The sequence below is a fragment of the Haliotis asinina genome, chromosome 11 (assembly GCF_037392515.1).
Source record: "Haliotis asinina isolate JCU_RB_2024 chromosome 11, JCU_Hal_asi_v2, whole genome shotgun sequence".
In the NCBI taxonomy this organism is placed as follows: domain Eukaryota; kingdom Metazoa; phylum Mollusca; class Gastropoda; order Lepetellida; family Haliotidae; genus Haliotis; species Haliotis asinina.
Window position 1 is genome coordinate 9,835,257 of NC_090290.1, and position 20,832 is coordinate 9,856,088.

At 40.6% G+C, this 20,832-nt stretch overlaps 1 protein-coding gene across 2 annotated transcripts; it reads left to right on the forward strand.

Moving 5' to 3' along the window:
* Positions 1 to 2,009: 2,009 nt before the first annotated feature.
* Positions 2,010 to 12,165, forward strand: LOC137255895 (serine/threonine-protein phosphatase 6 regulatory ankyrin repeat subunit B-like). Of its 2 annotated transcripts, none has more exons than XM_067793479.1 (6): positions 2,010 to 2,283; positions 3,173 to 3,554; positions 3,913 to 4,258; positions 6,087 to 6,185; positions 7,133 to 7,216; positions 7,760 to 12,165. In XM_067793479.1, the coding sequence occupies exons 3-6, from the start codon at positions 4,015 to 4,017 to the stop codon at positions 12,067 to 12,069; spliced, it is 4,737 nt and encodes a 1,578-aa protein (XP_067649580.1). In that variant the 5' UTR covers positions 2,010 to 2,283; positions 3,173 to 3,554; positions 3,913 to 4,014; the 3' UTR covers positions 12,070 to 12,165. The 2 variants fall into 2 exon arrangements, with proteins under 2 accessions (XP_067649580.1, XP_067649579.1); XM_067793478.1 differs by having other exon boundaries at positions 2,015 to 2,283; positions 3,173 to 3,287.
* Positions 12,166 to 20,832: the final 8,667 nt, after the last annotated feature.

The window sequence follows — 20,832 nt, forward strand, 5'->3', positions numbered from 1 at the left end:
CACAATATGATTTGAATGACGTCACCACTGTTGATGACACAACAAAACAATTGTTTACGTGTCAATACGCAGTGAATAGTCTTTCAGTTTCCGGGAATCTAATACCATTTAATCATGTTTTTCAACCAATCAGATTACAGAACACAGTGACTTTTGGTTTACAATATATATTAATTTTATATCATACGGTTAACTGGAATAATTGACTATTTGCGTGCTTATTTTACAGTAGATTGATAGGGAATGACACAATTATGGGTTTTTTTAAAAATCGAATTTGCTGCATGTATTATATCGATCGTGACATCAATGCATTCCGGGACAAGGCGAATGAGTTTCCGAAAGGGGCGAGTGGTGACGAATGTAGCGAATGCTGGAGCTGGTCAGGATCACGCGATACGCCCAACAGAGTTATCACCCTTCCTTAGGACTTGAAGACAACTATCCTCGAAACTAAATCACGAAATAACAATCGCCACGATTAGATTATGAACACAGTAGAGTGTTTGGTATTACTTTTACTGAACAAACAATCCATTTTGGTGCTAAGAATATTATTTACAGTTGTGACAAAATTGCAAAATGTACTTCTCAATGTATAATATGTCAGTTTGAATGTGCTTGCAATAAATAGTTTGAGATCCAGTGGTTACAATCCTACTTGGATGTAGCGGTTAGGAGGCTCTGAATTTATTTCGTGGCACTGAGCAGTCCTTTGACTACCGGCACGAACCGAAGGAAGACAAAGCCATCAACATCCCCCACACCACCCTCTTATCTGCTCTTGAAGGATAAAAAATAAGGCCACTGCAAGACAGGACAAGCTCTAGCTCTAACGTACGGTACAATGGACATTATTACTGAAGATAATCTGAGCTGTGATGGTCTGGAAAGTTAATAGTCATATTAACTTATATTGACCTATGCCACGCAGTAACTACTGGATGAACAGAGGCAATTCTAGGGAATATATTGAAACAGAGAAATATTGCTGCGTGCGACGTTAAACCACACCAGTAAATTCAGCTATCGAATGCTTTCCATAAAGCTGTCTAGCGGGAACGGATAGTAGGCAGGCCGACATGCTATTAATCACTGGATTGTCTGATCCAAACTAAATAATTATTTACAGACTGCCGCCATATACCTGGAATATTGGCTCTAAACAACAAACAATAACCTCAGCATGAAACAAGCATAGGTGTAGGTTTTAAGAATAGCGCGTTATATTGTATGTTTAAAGCAGGGAGACTCTAACAGAGGGAGCAGTCACTCCTCGAAAAGCTCTTTAGCGTTTGCCTTGGGTCGTTAGGTGACCAGTGTAGCCAATATGGAGGCAGCTTACTTTTTAAGATTGAGCCCGATTTATTTTCGACAGCTGATTACATTCGCTGAGTGTTGTGACTGCTGAAAACCTACACGTAGAAGATAAGTTACCTATTTGTCACTTTAATTTAAGTCAAATAATTGTTATTAATGTCAGCATTGGTGGATTTGTTGTAAAGTTTCAAGTATGCATGTTATAGCTAACTGGCTTCAATTCTCGGTAAACGAAAGACTCAATTTTCGTCCTTGTTAGTTAGTTAGTTTTTTTCCCGACATGCCAGGGAAGTCCTTTCGAAGCAATGACTTTGTGCAATTCCTTCATATTGCAATTTGATGACGCACATCCAAAACGAATAAACACGCTTATATGTGTTTCCTGACTCCCGCTCCACTTGTGTTTCTTGAATCGCGCTCTGGACAACAGCTTGCATGGTCCTGTCTCCACATTGCGCGTATATAACACAGGGTCTCTGACCCAAGCTTACGACAAAACCAGCATAAACATAATTCGCTTATTTCCACGATGTTCAAGAAAATTATACACTTTTCGACTTTTCGGAATAAGATTCCACGAGTAGGCCACGAATGGAACCGGAATAACACGAGTTGGTCACGAATGATCGCGAGTTCAAATAACCAATGGAATTGATCATTTCCATACACTGCGGAACGTGGCTATAAATAGCTTGGGTATTTCCAACCCCCAAAACCCGATAAGCGTCTTCACATGGCTAGGAGAAAAGGGCCAGCCATGTGATGTGATTATAACTGAGACGGGAAGTGAACTCATTTTTGTAGTGTATTTGCGAGACAATGAAATCGAAAGTGAAAGTAAGATGACGACATCTAGTAAGGGACCCAGGGAAGGATGTGTCTCTGTCACGCAGGCTCAACAGGCGACAGCATGACCTCGCAACATGCTGAAGATTTTCAACGGACCCCGTGAAGCCTTGTACCGTAAGTAGTTTCAGTAAAGTGCATGTAATCGACTGGTGGTGTTTACAGTGGATTTGGATTCTGTAAAGCGAAGACTAACGTCTGAGCAGTGGCTAGCCGAGAGCCGCGATGCGGTCCTATACAGTCAAGACATAACCCTGCATCGCAGCTCTCGGCTAAGCAGTGGCAGACCCGAAACGTTGAGATGTTCAGTAATGAATACGGTACGTCTCCTCCCCGCGTACACTACTTGAATCACATTCCTTGTGTCATTTGCTGCGATATTTCGGGAAAAGAAACCCAGCATATAGATTGCAATCTTGAAATATCACTGATCTGAGTCTCAGGACATTAAACTCAGACTGACTAAACTAAACACGGAAACTAAAACCAGTTGTGCTCATAACTAGGTACTCTGACGTACAGACGCTGAAGTATATATATCCACGAAAGCCCACGCAGGTGTAGAAAATATGGCAAGTCACCTGAAGAAGAGACTAAAATCTGTCTCGAAACGTTGTGACCTTGTGTAATAAAGAAGTTGAACCATAAAGCACTTTTAGTTTAAGTCTAGATTTCCATAGCTTCTGAAAATGAAGAAAGTCTCAGGGCTCCATTTCATTCTGTTATTTTTTTTCCACTATGAACGTTTTTTCAGTAAAATATGTTCATTTCCGAGACTAGCTGTTAGTCTAATAACTAGACCACTTTTGTACAGAATGAAATAACATTTGGTGTTAGACTGTTGAAACACACATGACAGAGAGCAGGAATATTTACCAGCTACAGATATACTGTTTACTCTTTATGTGGATATTGATGGGTACATTCCTGAACAAGGAAATAGCTGGTTGTTGTTGCTATAACTTTAGTCTAGTTTATATTTAATATTTGCATTTTGTTTTTGTAGCGGCCACAAAATTTCCGAGTCCCGTGCTGGGATTCGAACGATGGACCCTCTGATCCGAAGTCGGACGCCTTGTCTACATGACCAAAGAGGTTAACCCCGTCAGCAAGCTGACAAGGTAAGGATGTCATCTGTGGGATGACTCCACGCCCTGCTACATACTCCCCCGTCAACAGAAGGCACGTCCCGGGCCGCATAGTTGGGTACTGAGGCTTATTTTGTTCAAATGTGATATGAACGTGCTCAGCCCCACGTTGGGCGCCAATGTAGCGGCCACAAAATTTCCGAGTCCCATGCTGGGATTCGAATGACGGACCCTCTGATCCGTAGTCGGACGCCTTGTCCACATGACCAAAGAGGTTAACCCCGTCAGCAAGCTGACAAGGTAAGGATGTCATCTGTGGGATGACTCCACGCCCTGCTACATTTTAATTATAGTGTTTAAAATGTCAGATATTACAGTCATATTATAAATTCACCAGAACAGGTCATGTACTTTTTATAAAGTTCCATTATGCATGAAAATATTATGCTAAATATATTAGGATTCTAGGACATAATTTGAACATCAGGCTTTTTTTCAGTCCTAACATTTTGTATCACTGTCATATAAACTTCATATTGTGTTCATTTGTTATCATAATAATGAAAATAGACATACAAAGCAGTCAAAAAGATTTCATGAAGCTGGCAGACCACATTTTTTATTTTTTGCATAAGTAGATTCTCAATTATTTTCACAGAAAGTGCTTGGTGACAAAAGGACCTCCATTGTGATGGCTAGCCAAGATAAGGACAGTTGACATCTGGTCTTGGGCACTTCCAGATTAAAGTCTGAAGACAACATGGACACTTCTGATGAGGTGCCTGAAGGTCACATGGCCCCATCCAGTGGGCAGGCCAGAGGTCACTTGTCTGTTCCTGAAGTTGACACGTCCAGTTCAGATGACGAATACCTGACTGCAGAGGATGACTCTGGTAGCAGTGGAGTCATTACAGATGAAGAACATGAAGGTCACTTAGTACCCACAGGTTCAGCAGAGCACGAGTTGGTCAGCCCCGTCAAACCAAGTACAGATGGATGTCAATGTTGGTTTGATCAACATTCTCAACATTCTCACAACTTTACAACCTTAAAAATGACAACTTCTTGTTTATTCCATAGGGCACTGTTTCAATGTAGACCACTAACAGGCAAGACAGCAAATCAGAAATCTCAGATCACCAACAAATATTCCCTAATCCAAACAGAGTCGAAATCCTATCCACTGGGGAATCGAGACTCTAAGAAAATAAAACTTTGGAAGCCATACTCATCAGAGACCAAGATTACTTATACCATCAGCCTATTAGGAATTGGTCAAATTATGTCCTCTGTTATAGCACCCTATCAACCTGTTTTTATTACTTAAGCCCTCTGTTTATTAGCTTCATCACATTTTCTATTTGTTGTTCTTAAAGGCCAGGGTGCAAACCTCCAAATCCCCCATGAGTTTCCAGTTAGTCTTCCATTGCATAGATGTTATCTGACCTGGAGTGACAGGACTGTAACAGCTATTCACAGTCCACCACAAATAAATGACTGAAATGTTTACTCATTTGACGAAATGCTTGATTTCACAGTCTGATTTACCATATACAGTGGAAACCTCATAAGTAAAAACCTCTTAACTAAACATATCGGATAAGTAAACACTATTCTTTGGTCCCGGCAAACTTCTTCATTAATCATCACTATTTGAGTCCTGTTAACTAAAATTGGTTAAGTAAACAATACCGCTTAAGTAAACGTTTTTACATGGTCCCTGGAAGTAAATTACTGACCAAACGAGACCTGATAACTAAATTAGTGATCACCACATAATGCGACATGAGGGACATGTGTCAGTTGCCAGGTAAATAAACATCCCACTTACAGCTTGCTCTGGCGTAAGCAGTTTACAATACACTGACAAATGGAGGCCAGCCCTGATGAGTTGTTCATTGTTATATGTAGCTTGGGAGTATCAGTGAGTAGACCGGTGCAATAAAACATGTTATATTACTTACAAAGGTTGTCCATTACTCTGTCATTTGCAGATATTGATAAGTTTGGATAAGTGAAAAACCTGATAAGTAAACAATTTTGATGAGTCCCTTGAAAGTTTACTTATACCTCATCACTTGTCTGTAGTCACAACTGATGTAAAAACATTGCTGCATGCAAAAGCAAGGAGTTGTTATCTGTAAGGGTGTGAGCTGAATTTTTGGTGTCACCGTTGTACTGTGTTCCCATTTTGTCATCCTTGACCTGGTTGTGCAATACTCGGTTATTTTAACTGCCACTGGCAAAAAGAGCGTCAAATATGCATTGTTCAAAACATTGTTAGTCATGCCATTAACTGATGTAAGAACGTTCAAGAACAATATTGTTAATGTCACTGATAAGTTTCCATATATCCCACAATTCTGTTTTCTGTTTACCTCCGGTTTGCCCAAAATAGTATCACAAAATGTGTCCTGCACCCAGCATTCAAAATAACCACTAGCCCGGTAGCCCGATGCTAGGTCAAACTTCCCTGGGCTAGTAAACTAGACAGAGGTAGCCCGGTTTGATAGTGTAAATTTTCTGTCTGTGAAACATTCTTATTTGCAAATCGCGCCATGGTGTTGTTTACATCCTGAGTGACTGACAGGCTGCTTAACTGGACTGTCACTGTTTGAATAGTTATAAACCTGAAAATTATGCTGAATCATCTCATCCTGACAATTTGTAATGTTGATGTGTAACTTTGAACTTTATGAAAGAAATAACAAGTAACTACTTTTGACAGTCCTGTATCTTTATTTAGTTTGCCTAGTACATTGTCATTCAGGCAAGTCACTATTAAAATTCCTAATCATGAAACATTAATTGATACACTGCTTGTGTGTATAGACAACATCGTGACTGGCGTGAAGGGCGGCAATGTACACACAGCCAACACCGCTGGTTGTGTCCATGGCGGTATGGGAAATACCAACATCAACATATACGGTATGTGCAAATTGTAGTTGGCAATGTGCAAAACAGCCACTGACACACTGGCCTGTTCTAGTAAATACTCAGGCGGACCAGAAAATTCCCACTTTCTCCACTGCATGGTGAATTTGCATTGGATCATTTTGTAAATATATCATTCTCTTTGACTTGTTAGGTTATACTACACTTTTAAATCATGCATGATTATGTGACACAATTTTTGGGCCGTACATGCCTCTAAGGTATAGTCGAGATTTATCGGAACGTATACCTTGGCAAACAATAAAGTATGTAGTTTTATACAACAGCAAATTGCAAGCTTGGATTATCTGAACTTAGGGCCCAGTAGCCTTGCATCAACAATGATGCAAGCTTTAAATTCACTGCATATTTACACAGACTCAGGTTTTCTGAGTCAGGTCAAACACTGTTCTCATAAACTATGTGACATACTGTTAAAATATTTCCATGATATTCTTAGCCTCTTTATTTAAAAAGAGGTGATGTTTTGTTTTTGGTTTTTCCCATCATACTTATAGTTTGTACATACGCTTATTATTAATACATATCAATGTTTGATTGCTGAAAGAAGTGACAAGGTTTAGGCAGCCATGTTTTCAAGCAGGTGATTGTTGAGCAGCTGAATTTGTGGCACAGCTTTCTCTTACAATTACGCTGGAGCTAGACCCTCCACAGTGTATAGGAGAATGTCTTCACTTCTTGAAATAAATCTGAGAAATCTTACCCTGATACACGATGAACAAGTTTTGGTCATCAATTAAATTGTTTTCAACTGGCAAGTTTTATAATCAAGAGAATACAGATCTATTGACTTGGATCTTCAGAATGATTTTCCACAAACTCTTATACATTGCAACAATATTAAATATTTTATTCAGAGTGGAAAGAAAACACCATGGTTACCATGGTTACTGATGATTCCACCTGGTTGATGTTGACAGGTGAACAGCGTTCAGGGAACACACAAGTCGCCAACATTCTCAACATCGTCACTGGAGGGGCAGGACAAGGAACACTGGGCAAAGGTGAGTGCTCATGGCGGAAGGGTCAATAAGTGACTAGATCTTGTTCAAAACTATCTGGCATTTACCCACCTGTGACCAGAGAGAAAAGTTTACATACTATGGAATTCTTTTGTTCAAACTGATCATGTGAAATTTTGCCATTTTTCTTACAAGTTTGGAGGCTCAAACAGTTTAACCAGTGATTTAAAGTTATTCTCGCAGTGATGAACCCATCCGAACAGACATTCAGTTCTTAATAAAGAAAGTTGTGTGTGGTTACCAAGGAACGGTTACCTAGGAACATGTCTGAAAGAAGACCGTTGACACATAAGCTGTTCATTTTGCTTCGGTTGCACTACCAGAGCATCAACCATGATCACTTGTCCGATATAAAGAGGTATTTCCTGTTCAGTTGAAAGTACTGTGGCAGGGTTCTAGATGAAGCTGCTATCTCAAACCATGAGACTAAAGGTTCCACTCACAATGAAAGAGGTTAATATTTTGTCATTTTATGTTAACATCCCAGTATGTCTTGGTCTGGTAAATATTTGTTCCCCTTCACAGATACCCTTGATTTACGGACAGATGAAGCACTGAAGGTTTTTGCTGAAACTGAAGCCTTCAGAAAAGTGAAACAGAAATTGAAGGAATTTGGTCATGTGACTATCTGTGGTGCTTCGGGAGAAGGCAAGACAACAATGGCTCTGGTGCTGGGTTCACAGTATAGACAAAAGGGATACGAGGTCGTGTTTGTGGACAGCCTTAGGAAGTTTGACTTTGATCGCTGTCTTAGTACTTACTCAAGAGTATTCCTTATTGTAGATGATTTGTTTGGTACAGTTGGGGTATCTGCCAATACTTCACATGTTAAAAACTTTCTGAATAACCTTCTGCCCCATTTAGAACAAAAGCAGAGAGCAGTAGAGATACAGAAGTCAGAATTGAGCAAAAACAGAGATGCCAGTAAAAAACCCAGAACGAAAATGCAAAGTTTCAAAGAATGTGAAACAAAGGATATTCATGCTGTCCTCACATCAAAATCATACAATTTCCATGATGGACTTGCAAAATTGCAGTATGAGGGTTTCAAGTTGTTCACGGGTCAAACTGTAGTGGACTTGACAAAAGAAGAAAAATACAGACTTTCTGACAAAGAGAAAAAGACAATATTTGAACAACATAGGTGTGTCTTAGGAGACTACTCTGTGCAACATATTCCAGATTATAGTGAGCTAGAAGTCTCTTCCAACATCTTTGGATTTCCTCTCATATGTAAACTCTGTTTTGAATTTTCCTCATTTTGTAAAAATACAAAATCATTTTTCAAGGAACCACTGTTTTATCTTAGGTTAGAACTAAAGAAGTTACTTGAAGACAGAAATGATAGATCTGCCAGTTTGGTTCTGATGCTGCTGTGTGAAGACAAATTGAACCTGACCAGGTTAGACAGTGGAGATGAAGACAAGGAAATGGTCATGATGGTCAAAACTGTTCTAGACCTGATGCCTGATGCTACATGTTCAGGAATGTACAAAGCAGCTAAAAGTTTTCGAGGTACATTCTTCACAAGAGGAGACACTGTTGGCTTTGCCCATTCTTCCATCTATGATGCTTGTGCCTGCACTTTGTACAAAATCAGTCCAGTCTTTGTTTTGAAGCATTGCAGTGATGAGTTTCTGTTTGAAAGAGTACAAGGTGAAAAGGTTGAGGAAACTAAAGTTGATGATCATCTCCATTTGATATATGTCTCAGAGAATTATGATGACCTACTTACCACAAGGTTTGCACATTCTATTAAACAAGGAAAGTTTTCTCAGTCAGTGACACATCCAGTTCTCAAACGAGACACTACAGCTTTCAAACTGCTGAACAAACTTCAGTCTGATAGGGCAAAGCACCACCATCAGCATAATCAAACTGATTCTAAAGAACATTGGTGTCACAGGAGGGAGAAAGGAAAATGCTTTCTGTACTGGGCAGTTCTTGGACATAATGTATGTCTAGTTACAGATATAGAGCACACAACTGGAGAAGTGTTCTCTCAAGATGAGATCAGTCAAGCTATGAAAGGATGTGCACAAAGCAACAGTGTGTCAGTATTAAAATGGCTCTTCACACGTTGTGAAAAACACGATCTTCAACTGACACTGAACAGACTTTTGTTGCAGGCTGCTGAAAATGGCAGCTCCGATATTCTAGTGTATCTGCTCCAGCAAGGTGCTGATGTTGATGCGAGAGACAACCACTTACAAAACATCTTCCATCTTGTCTGTAAGACAGGAATGGAAAAATCCCTGAAAATCCTGCTAAATAGGAAGCCTGCAGATAATGTTTTAAACTCTGTTGATGTGAATGGTAGAACTCCTGTAATGATTGCAGCACTTTCAGCATCAGAAGGATGTTTTGAGTTACTACGAAAAATATCAAACTTGAATGTGAAAGATAAATTTTACAATAGAATTATTCATCTTGCCTGTCTTGGCGGCAACAAGGCTGTAGTGAAACACCACTTGTCACCTTCTAATATCAACAGTAGAGGAAGACATGGTTGGACGCCAGTCATGGTGGCTGCTGTCAGTGGATGTCAAAGTATCTTTGATCTCCTTGTGTCCAAGCAAGCTGACCTGACACTGTTGGATACATCTGGTGATAGTTTACTTCATCTTGCTTGTCGTGGTGGGAACACTGCTATAGTACAACACCTCCTGTCTCCCTCTAACATTAACAGTACAGGTGAGTTTGGATGGACACCAGTCATGGTGGCTGCTGTCAGTGGACATCGAAGTGTGTTTGACCTCCTTGTGTCCAAGCAAGCTGACTTGACACTGTTGGATACATCTGGTGATAGTTTACTTCATCTTGCCTGTCGTGGTGGGAACACTGCTATAGTACAACACTTCCTGTCTCCCTCTAACATCAACAGTAGAGGGGTGTATGGCTGGACACCTGTGATGAAGGCTGCTGTCCATGGACAACAAAGTGTCTTTGACCTCCTTGTGTCCAAGCTAGCTGACCTGACACTGTTGGATACATCTGGTGATAGTTTACTTCATCTTGCCTCTCGTGGTGGGAACAGTGCTATAGTACAACACGTCCTGTCTCCCTCTAACACAAACAGTACAGGTGAGTTTGGATGGACACCAGTCATGGTGGCAGCTGTCCATGGACATGAAAGTGTGTTTGACCTCCTTGTGTCCAAGCAAGCTGACCTGTCACTGGTGTCTACATCTGGTGATAGTTTACTTCATCTTGCCTGTCGTGGTGGGAACAGTGCTATAGTACAACACCTCCTGTCTCCCTCTAACATCAACAGTAGAGGGATGCATGGCTGGACACCAGTGATGGAGGCTGCTGTCAATGGACAACAAAGTGTGTTTGACCTCCTTGTGTCCAAGCAAGCTGACCTGACACTGGTGTCTACATCTGGTGATAGTTTACTTCATCTTGCCTGTCAGGGTGGGAACATTGCAATGGTACAATACCTCCTGTCTCCCTCTAACATCAATAGTAGAGGGATGTATGGCTGGACACCAGTCATGGTGGCAGCTGTCCATGGACATCAAAGTGTGTTTGACCTCCTTGTGTCCAAGCAAGCTGACCTGACACTGTTGGATACATTTGGTGATAGTTTACTTCATCTTGCCTGTCGTGGTGGGAACAGTGCTATAGTACAACACCTCCTGTCTCCCTCTAACATCAACAGTAGAGGGATGCATGGCTGGACACCAGTGATGGAGGCTGCTGTCAATGGACAACAAAGTGTGTTTGACCTCCTTGTGTCCAAGCAAGCTGACCTGACACTGGTGTCTACATCTGGTGATAGTTTACTTCATCTTGCCTGTCAGGGTGGGAACATTGCAATGGTACAATACCTCCTGTCTCCCTCTAACATCAATAGTAGAGGGATGTATGGCTGGACACCAGTCATGGTGGCAGCTGTCCATGGACATCAAAGTGTGTTTGACCTCCTTGTGTCCAAGCAAGCTGACCTGACACTGTTGGATACATTTGGTGATAGTTTACTTCATCTTGCCTCTCGTGGTGGGAACAGTATTATAGTAGAACAGCTCCTGTCTCCCTCTAACATCAACAGTAGAGGGATGCATGGCTGGACACCAGTGATGAAGGCTGCTGTCAATGGACAACAAAGTGTGTTTGACCTCTTTGTGTCCAAGCAAGCTGACCTGACACTGTTGGATACATCTAGTGATAGTTTACTTCATCTTGCCTGTCGTGGTGGGAACACTGCTATAGTACAACAGCTCCTGTTTCCCTCTAACATCAACAATAGAGGGATATATGGCTGGACACCTGTGATGAAGGCTGCTGTCAATGGACAACAAAGTGTCTTTGACCTCCTTGTGTCCAAGCTAGCTGACCTGACACTGTTGGATACATCTGGTGATAGTTTACTTCATCTTGCCTGTCGTGGTGGGAACATTGCAATGGTACAATACCTCCTGTCTCCCTCTAACATCAATAGTAGAGGGATGTATGGCTGGACACCTGTGATGAAGGCTGCTGTCAGTGGACAACAAAGTGTGTTTGACCTCCTTGTGTCCAAGCAAGCTGACCTGTCACTGTTGGATACATCTTGCGATAGTTTACTTCATCTTGCCTGTCGTGGTGGGAACAGTGCTATAGTACAACACCTCCTGTCTCCCTCTAACATCAACAGTAGAGGGATGCATGGCTGGACACCAGTGATGGAGGCTGCCTTCTATGGACATAAAGATGTGGTTGTCCTCCTAATACAACACAAAGCTGACCTAACACTCCTAACAGACTGGATGGAGGATATCAGAACAGTAGCTTGGAAGGGAGGGCATTCTTCATTGACCAGATATCTACAAACTGTTCCCCAGCCACATTGATTTCACGTCTCCTATCAAACAGAACCACAGGACTGTTCTCATGCTTCTTCTTGTGCCGAGGGTACAGTTTGGGGGAAAACAAAAGGTATATATACATCTGGAAAAAAAGTATTGCAACACCAAAATAATTAAAGGCTGGAATTTCTTTGATTTTGATAGCGACCTAGTTGTAGAAGAAAACTCGTACTTTTTCATCTCCTCCATCTGTTGCATCTCCCAAACACCCCCATGCAAGAAGTATGCAGGACAAAATGCACGTTTAAGTCATGCACCAAGAACCCTATAAAAAGACACTTTAAAAACTTGATCAGTTCAGTACCGAATTCAAAGAGCACAACATTTCTGGGCACACGGGTGAAGAAAATGGGTCCTCCACAATTGTCGACAGCATTGAGATGGCAGGTAATTGGAATGAGGAACGCTGGTATGTTACTGCGCAAAATTGGTGTTCAAAGTGGTCATCATCCATCAACCATCAGCCACATTTTGAAAAAAGCATCGGGAAACTAATGATGTGAAGGACAGAAGGCATTCTGGCAGACCTCGATGCACTTCTTACAGGGAAGACAGGGCCCTTCTGAGGCATGTGCGGCGAAATCCTTTTGTGCAGAGTAATGTTTTAAAACGAGAATGGCTGCCCAATCGACAAATTTCCGACATTCTGTCTGGAATCGACTGAAAGCAGCAGGTCTTCGTGCTAGACGGCCTGTTAAACGTCCGCTGCTGACAGCTGCTCACAAAGCTGCTCGTTTGGGCTGGTGTAGGGAACGCAGGAACTGGAACTTGGCATCATGGAGAAAGGTCCATTGGTCCGATGAGAGTAGCGTTTTGCTGTTCATGACAGATGGCAGAACCCATGTTTAGCGACAGAGAGGCACCGCTTACACACAGAGGAACATTATGGAATAGGTCCCATTCGGCGGTGGATCTTTGATGGTATGAGGATGTTTCTCCAACGATTGCAAACTGCCTCTGGTGATTGTAAGGGAGAACCTCAATGGCGTTAAGTATCAAAGAGACATCTTGCACCAGGTCATGGTTCCACACTTTGACAACCATCCTCTCCGTACAAGGCCTGTTTTTATGGATGATAACGCTAGACCTCACAGATCTGCCCTGGTTCGCGATTGTCTTCGTCAGGAAGCCATTACAACATTACCCTGGCCTGCATGAAGCCCTGACATGAATCCAGTTGAGTATGTGTGGGACATTTTAGGGCGTAGGATATGACAAAGACAACCCCCAGTTCAAAATCTCGCACAACTTGATGTGGATCTCCATCAGGAATGGAACCCATTGCATCAAAGGCAAATCCAACGCCTTGTTCTGTCAATGAGGAGGTGTGCTGCTGCAGTTGTTGCTGGTGACGGAGGTTACACCAGATATTGATATTCTTGACTGAGTTAAGGACTTCAACAGTAATTCTAGTGACATTAGTGTTCCATTAACTTATGACCAATAGTACCTTACTGCTATGACCATAGTTATTCTGCAACCGGTTTTGTGTGTTTTGTGCGATTGTTTGAAAAATAGGAATGGATTGAAAATATGGCAGAATAAGTGCAGTTTTGTTGTCATTTTATTGTCAATAGCGTATTTATCTCACAATGATGGGTTTTAGTCCATTTTTTGCACAACCATATCATACAATTCGTATATGTCACAGCAGATTTCCAAAATCCTAGTGTTGCAATACTTTTTTCCAGATGTATAAGTGCTAACAGTGTATACAAAACAGTTTTTAAGCCAAATGTTACATACAAGTACCTTTAAATATTGTAACGTCCTCCCATCATTAGGATATTATTATATGAATGTAAGAAGTAGATTTGTTCGTGCTCAGGGGATGTTGACTACTGCTGTTGGCTCTTTGTAGTTCTGAAATCTTTTAGAAGTCAAAAACTATTGTGGTGATCATATTTGTTAACAAATATTTTTGAAAATGTTCAAAGCTAAATATCCTGACAAGCTCATTCTTAACTCAGAATTCAGACAATCATGGCCACTGGATATATAGCTTTGGAACTCAGTGAATCTGTAGAACGCATGGTGGGGTAGTCTAGTGGATAAGACATTTGAAGAGAAAGGTTTGAATCCCCACATGGATACAATGTGTGAAGCCCATTTCTGGTGTTCTCAACCATGATATTGTAGAACAGTGGTGTATTTGAATTACATTGTGTCACTTAATTCATCAGGGCCGTGTTTGTATATTATGATATCATTGTATTTCTACTGCCAGTGTGTTGTTCTTTAATTGTATTTGTAACACTGGTATATCTTATACTGTAATTGTATTTTACTACCTGTAGATCTTATTCTGTAATTGTATTTTTACTACCTGTATGTCACATTCTGACATTGTAATTTTTTCACATGATTGCTATTGATTTGCAGACAGTGTATTCTAGAATATATACACCTGGAAATTAATCAAGCAACACCCCAATTTTTTCTATTGGAGCAACTTTGAAGTGTTCTGACAATCAAAATATGCCGGGTTGATATAGTTTGACACTTTTTTATTCAACAGACGATCTCTGACAAACAACTTAAAGGGAAAAAGTATCAAGACTTTGCTTTATTGCAACGAAATCCAAATTCTTAAAACTGTCTTAAATTCATGAAAAAATGGACACAATTTACTATTCATCCACAGACGTTGTTGTCAGGTGTATTAACACAAATGTCACATGGAAAGAAAGAACAGTCATCTGAGAGTCTGCACACCGACTTTCATCAATATCTAGTGTGTCCTCCCTGCGCACGCACCACCGATTCCAGACGCCTCCTCATTCCTTGGATGAGTCTCCGGATCTGATTCTGGGGGATCCTGTTCCACTCCTCATGCAGGGCAGCCGTCAATTCGTTGAGATTATGGACTGGTGGGTCTCTCTGCCTCACACGACGGCCAATAAAGTCCCACAAATGTTCAATGGGGTTGAGGTCAGGGCTCATGGCAGGCCATGGAATTCTGTCAATTGCATTTTGCCGCAAAAAATCATTTACAGCATGCGCCCTGTGAGGTCTAGCATTGTCGTCCATAAATATGGGTCTCGTTGCCAGAGGATGGTTCTCAAAATGAGGTACCACAGCCCTGTCAAGAACCTCCTGTTGGTAACGAACACCGTTAAGGTTGCCACGGATGGTAATGATATCCAACTTGCAGTTCATGGAAATGCACCCCCATACCATAACGGAACCTCCCCCAAAGGCCACAGTCTCCTGGATGTTCCGTGGAGCCATTGCTGTGTTCCTCTGCCTCCAGACCCGAGTACGACCGTCCACCATGTGCAGCAAGAACCGGCTCTCATCTGAGAAATGGACCTTCCTCCAAGAGGCAATGTTCCAGTGCAAACGGTCATTACACCAGGCCAGTCGGGCTGCCTTATGGGCTGGAGACAGTCTGGGTCGCTTGATTGGCCTCCTTGCCCGGTATCCTGCAGCTTTCAGACGATTCCGAACAGTCCTGTTCGAGATGGGTCTCCCTGGAAGCCACTCCTGTCTCAACCGAGAGCTCGAGTCGAAGGACCTGCGCCGTACAAGTCTCAGTAAAGCTCTGTCCTCCCGGACTGTGGTCTTCCTGGGTCTTCCTGGTCTAGGCAGGTCTTTAACTTCATTAGTGGCCCGGTATTTTTTCAAAAGTTTTGAAATTATGGAATGATGTCGTCCGATTTGAGTCCCGATTTGTCTTAGAGACATACCAGCATTCCTCATGCCGATTATTTGCCAACGAGTGGCCTCTGATAATTTCCTACGTGCCATGACATTGAAATGAATGAAAAACCGAATGCAATCGACAACCTGCGCTTGTAAACACCCCAGGGAAAAAGTGCATTTTTCGAAAGTTGAGGTTAAAGCAATGCACGTGCGCTGTGCAAGCTTCACGCGCGTCATATCAACCCATGAAAAGCTCATGCTGTATGTCAATACATCAAAATTGAATAATCAATCATCAAAATTACTTCGTTAAACTTTGTTAAGTTTTTATGTGTCTTTGAATTTGGTGTTGCTTAATTAATTTCCATATGTATAGTTGATAATCATGTCATTTCTTTGTTTGTTGGTTTCACATCAGTTCATTATACTGACCTCCTGTGAATTGAATAATGAAATGAAATGAAACCTAATTGCACTTAGTGCAACCTTAGGTAATTACCTTGTTGCACCTAGTGCAACATGAGGTAATGAGTGCGTTGACCTGACAAAGCAAAAACTTACAGGTTGCACCTGCTTCTCAAAAAATACTTTCCACAATCAGGGATTTACGTCGAGTCCTGTATTTGTGGATCCCTGAGAGTCATAGTCTTAATGGGTCTTTCATGGGTCCTGGACACCAAACCGGTGGTCACAGACAGTTAAAAATTAGTACCAATAATGACGATGGTTACTTTCTTGAACCGCATAAACCTGTTCTATCATTTTCTCCTGAAGGGCTTGGACTGGTAGGAAAGAATGGAATCAAGCACCTGCATGTACTAACTCATATCACACTCAAGTATCCGGAAATGTAAGAAATACAGCGCTTCTGTCAACTGTCTGAATATTCAATTACGAATTGACAGTGATTATTATAGAAAACTTGAAAGGGTGGAAATATGGTATTAAACCTGATCTCGGGCTACTTCATTGATGTCTGCTCAACCGATATAAAGAGTAACCCCATTACTTCCATTCCTTGTTAAAACACAGATTATTTTGTTCCTGCTGGAACTGAATCTTGACTGCTCACTGGCAATGTTTACATACATTGCAGTCGTTTATAATTACCTCCGTTAATTGGACAAAAACCTATGCTGTAAATGGCTTTTTCATTAATGAAGTAATACACAACTTATTATCTGCCCTTGTTATTAGAGATTGTTCTCTCTTTCCGGGTACTGAATACCCAGAAATAGTTCTCGATTCCAGTTGTACCCTACCTGCATTCGAGTTATCCGCTCAAGCACTTTCTCGTGCATTCGTTGTCAAAGATACGAAAAACAATAAATTTGTTTCATCATATATTCATGTATGGTTTGGTATCGAATGAGCGAAAGCGGGTTAGATATCGATACCATTCACAAGTTTCATAAATATGGTGTTGCACGGGACACAGTTTAGTATTTTATTTATTACACACCCAAAATTAGCAAAACAGTATCGAGCAAAGTACTTCTTTCCTAAGAATTCAACAAGTGTGGGACTTTCCGCGAGTCGAGCAAGGTCTTGTACTATTGTGACAGAGGTATTCGCATTGTGACGTCATATATACGGCATTACGTGATGTTATTACACAATGTGTAATAACTGTAAAAGTTAAAAAGTCAAAATGTAAGGAGTAAACCAAGGCTCCAGGTATGGGCTGTGTATTTACAATAAATAACATAAATAAATAAGCCTGATACGATAGGAAATAATTCAGAAAATGTAACACATACACACCACAATAATGGTGTACGGTCTTAGAATCATATAGATACGTATTTATTTGAAACAGTATTGTTTTATTCAATATTGACAAGTTTACACCAGTGCAGTAATGGTGTGGTGTATACATGACATGAAAAAAAGATTACAAGATTGTGTTCACAAATGGTGATTCAAAGTAACAGGACGCTGGGTCCTGTAAGTTTCAGATGGTTGTCTGATCCATTCAAAATTCACAGGACCCAGAGAATAAAATTAAAATCACACTTCAAATTTAACTCTTCTTATAATTGGCATTGAAATTATTAACAAACATAAGATTAATAAACAGCGAAAAAGTTACAAGTCATTATCACAACTTCAGTCAAAATCATTATTATATGTATAGTCAGACACTGGGGCCGGCGAACTGTTGGTGAATATGCCGAATTTGTCAGACGGTCAGACACTATCCGTGAAGACTGTACTGGTACTGCACTAAATTCCATTCAGTACTTTAAATTCCCTCTTCAGGTTTTCCAAAACTCCTCAGAACCGGTGTAGAATAGGTCTTCAGCAACCCATGCATGCCGTAAAAGTTGACTGCTTGTCACAAGAGGTGACTAACAGGATCGGGTGGTCAGACTCACTGACTTGGTTGACACATGTCATCGGTTCCCAATTCTGTAAATCGATGCTCATGCTGTTGATCACTGAATTATCTGGACCGGACGTGATTATTTACAGACCACTGCCATATAGCTGGAATATTGCTGAGTGTAGTGTAAAACTAATCTAACTCACTCCACAACTCTTATATTGAAACACTAGGGAGTATGCATGTACTCCTAATGTTTAAAACTTATCTGGAGTCCTACTAACAGTTGCATGTCACCTCTGAATGCCACAACTGTGTGGCTCGCATTGTCAGGTGTTCATCTGTTTAACGTGACACAGATCAATATGAAACAATGGATGTACAAGGATTTCGAACATTGTTGCCACTGAATTGAATTTCACAAAGTTTCAACTCTGAGAAGACATTTTTCCTGGTGTTATACTCTAAACTCACTTGATTCACAAAAAAAATAAATACAAAATAAACCCCACCCAAAAGAAACAACAAAAACATAAATTCCGAAAATAAAAAAACAATTTAAGAAATGCCCACTGAGTTAAACTGTTGTATCAAGGCTACTTCAAGAAAGTATCCGCCATTTTGAATTTATAATGAGATACCTGGACACCTGGTGTGTCTATATTTAGAAAATGAGTCACTTTTCTCTATTGTATATTGAAATCTACTATGTCAACACCTGGTGTGTTTATTTTTAGACCATGAGTCACTCCTCTCTATTGTATATTGAGATCTATTATGTCAACGTCTGGTGTGTCTATATTTAGAGTATGACTCATGTTGTCTATGGGGGTTTCCCTAAAACTTATTTTTAGATTCATATGGGGTATATGAGCCCCCACCAAACAGTCCCATGTCATACTCAGTCTCTGAAGTCACTAGTGGCTATACATTGAAGTGGTTTCACATATTGTGGATATATCAGAGTGCACTGGATTACAGTCCTCTTTGGATTATACTGTATGTAATTCACTGGATTTAATCCTATATTGTGTGCAGTTCACTGGATATATATTTTCATCAGTGTCTCAACTATGCAAAAACAGAACATCAAGGTAAGTGTACCTTTGTGCAAACATCTACGTTTTGAAACAACTTACCTCAGGGTGTCCATAGGAAATCCCTTAACACACCTATGTCCATGAACAGATCCACACATACTTCCATTGTATCCAGCAGCACAGTTTCACTCCGAATAGTTCCATGAACTATCCAGGTATGTCCATGAATGGATAGATCCAATATTGAGAATATATCCAGCATGTCTAGATGTTTGGAGGGGTTGGGACAAGTAACAAATTCATGTGAAGAAACAGATTAGGTATGACTGTACTCCAGCAATGAATGAATCATTTACCCACCTGTAAGTCCGATCGACAGCCATGTAAAGCTATGTTTACGATCCACTGAAGGGAATCCCCTCTCTCGCCCAAGCATAAAGATTAAGAGAAAAAAAAGTGTATAATGAAAATATTAACTTGTAAATAACTTCACATACATGTTCCCGAGTGTCCGTGTTAATCCTGGTATCTTTCTTATAATGTGCGACAGCCTCCGCGTGAGGTGCATTCGCCCATAACATTGCCTTTCAATGAACCGTGAAGCATGACGGCCCCCGTGCCCAACGTGACACCAGGTCATAGATCGCGTCCCATGATGCCATATTGAATGCTAAGATTTCTTGTTATTCCAGTTACATTAAAGTAGTTGTTGAAAACAATAAATAAGTATTTTTAACAATGTCTGAATCCTCATAAACATAAATCATAACAAAACCAACACATCACAAATAATATTTATTGCATGTTTATATAACGTATATGGTAAAATCACTTTGTATAAATATACACTCCATAACGTCTACACATTCTGTACTACGTTAGGTGATATTAAACATACCAAAGAAAATGTAGATGGGATTAAAACCATCATCAGTTCACACATACCCCAGGGTGTCTGGTGATATTAAAATGAGTGAGTTAAAAAAATTCGTCACATCGGCAATATTGCAACCATATCGTGACGAGAACAAATTATTTTATACCAATATTTAAAAAAATATTGAAAATGCAAAAGCCTGTCATCGGAGTACAGTTAAAAAACTATAAACTATCACAGATATGAAAAATAGCACTCAAAGCTGAAAACAAGGACAATACGATATAAAACACGGGCTATAGATCGCCAATAGCTGAAGGTAGATCACCATACTAGGAACCATGGAGGACTTGGTGATATTTATATGTTCATGTCTAAGATGTCTTGTCGAATTTCCTCAACGTCTTGAAATATTAATATGTCCCTTAAAATGCGTAATGTTTCAACACGTACCTGGCCATCATTCTAGTCTGATGTCTGATCTCAGTGAGTAAACCTCTATTTATACACAGACAACAAATATACTCTCATATTCATTTATTCTCAGACAGTATTTTACATTACAAATCCACATGACTACCCCAACGGGCCATCTCTGTCCGAGGGACTCCTACCAGGGCGAAGTACGGACAATTTGGAGACCACTTTTCATGTTCGACCCAGGGATTATCATCGACGTCCCAGTTCTTGAGAATGACACCACACTGAACACACTTGCAAGCGTCTCCTCTGAGCAAGTATACAAATCCTGCCTGGGCCATGTGACTAGGACTCTGTTTCATCTGCACTGGCCAAGACTGAAAAGAATTCAGCCGTTCTTGGAACTGAGGTTTGAGAGGAATACTGTCCATACACAGGTA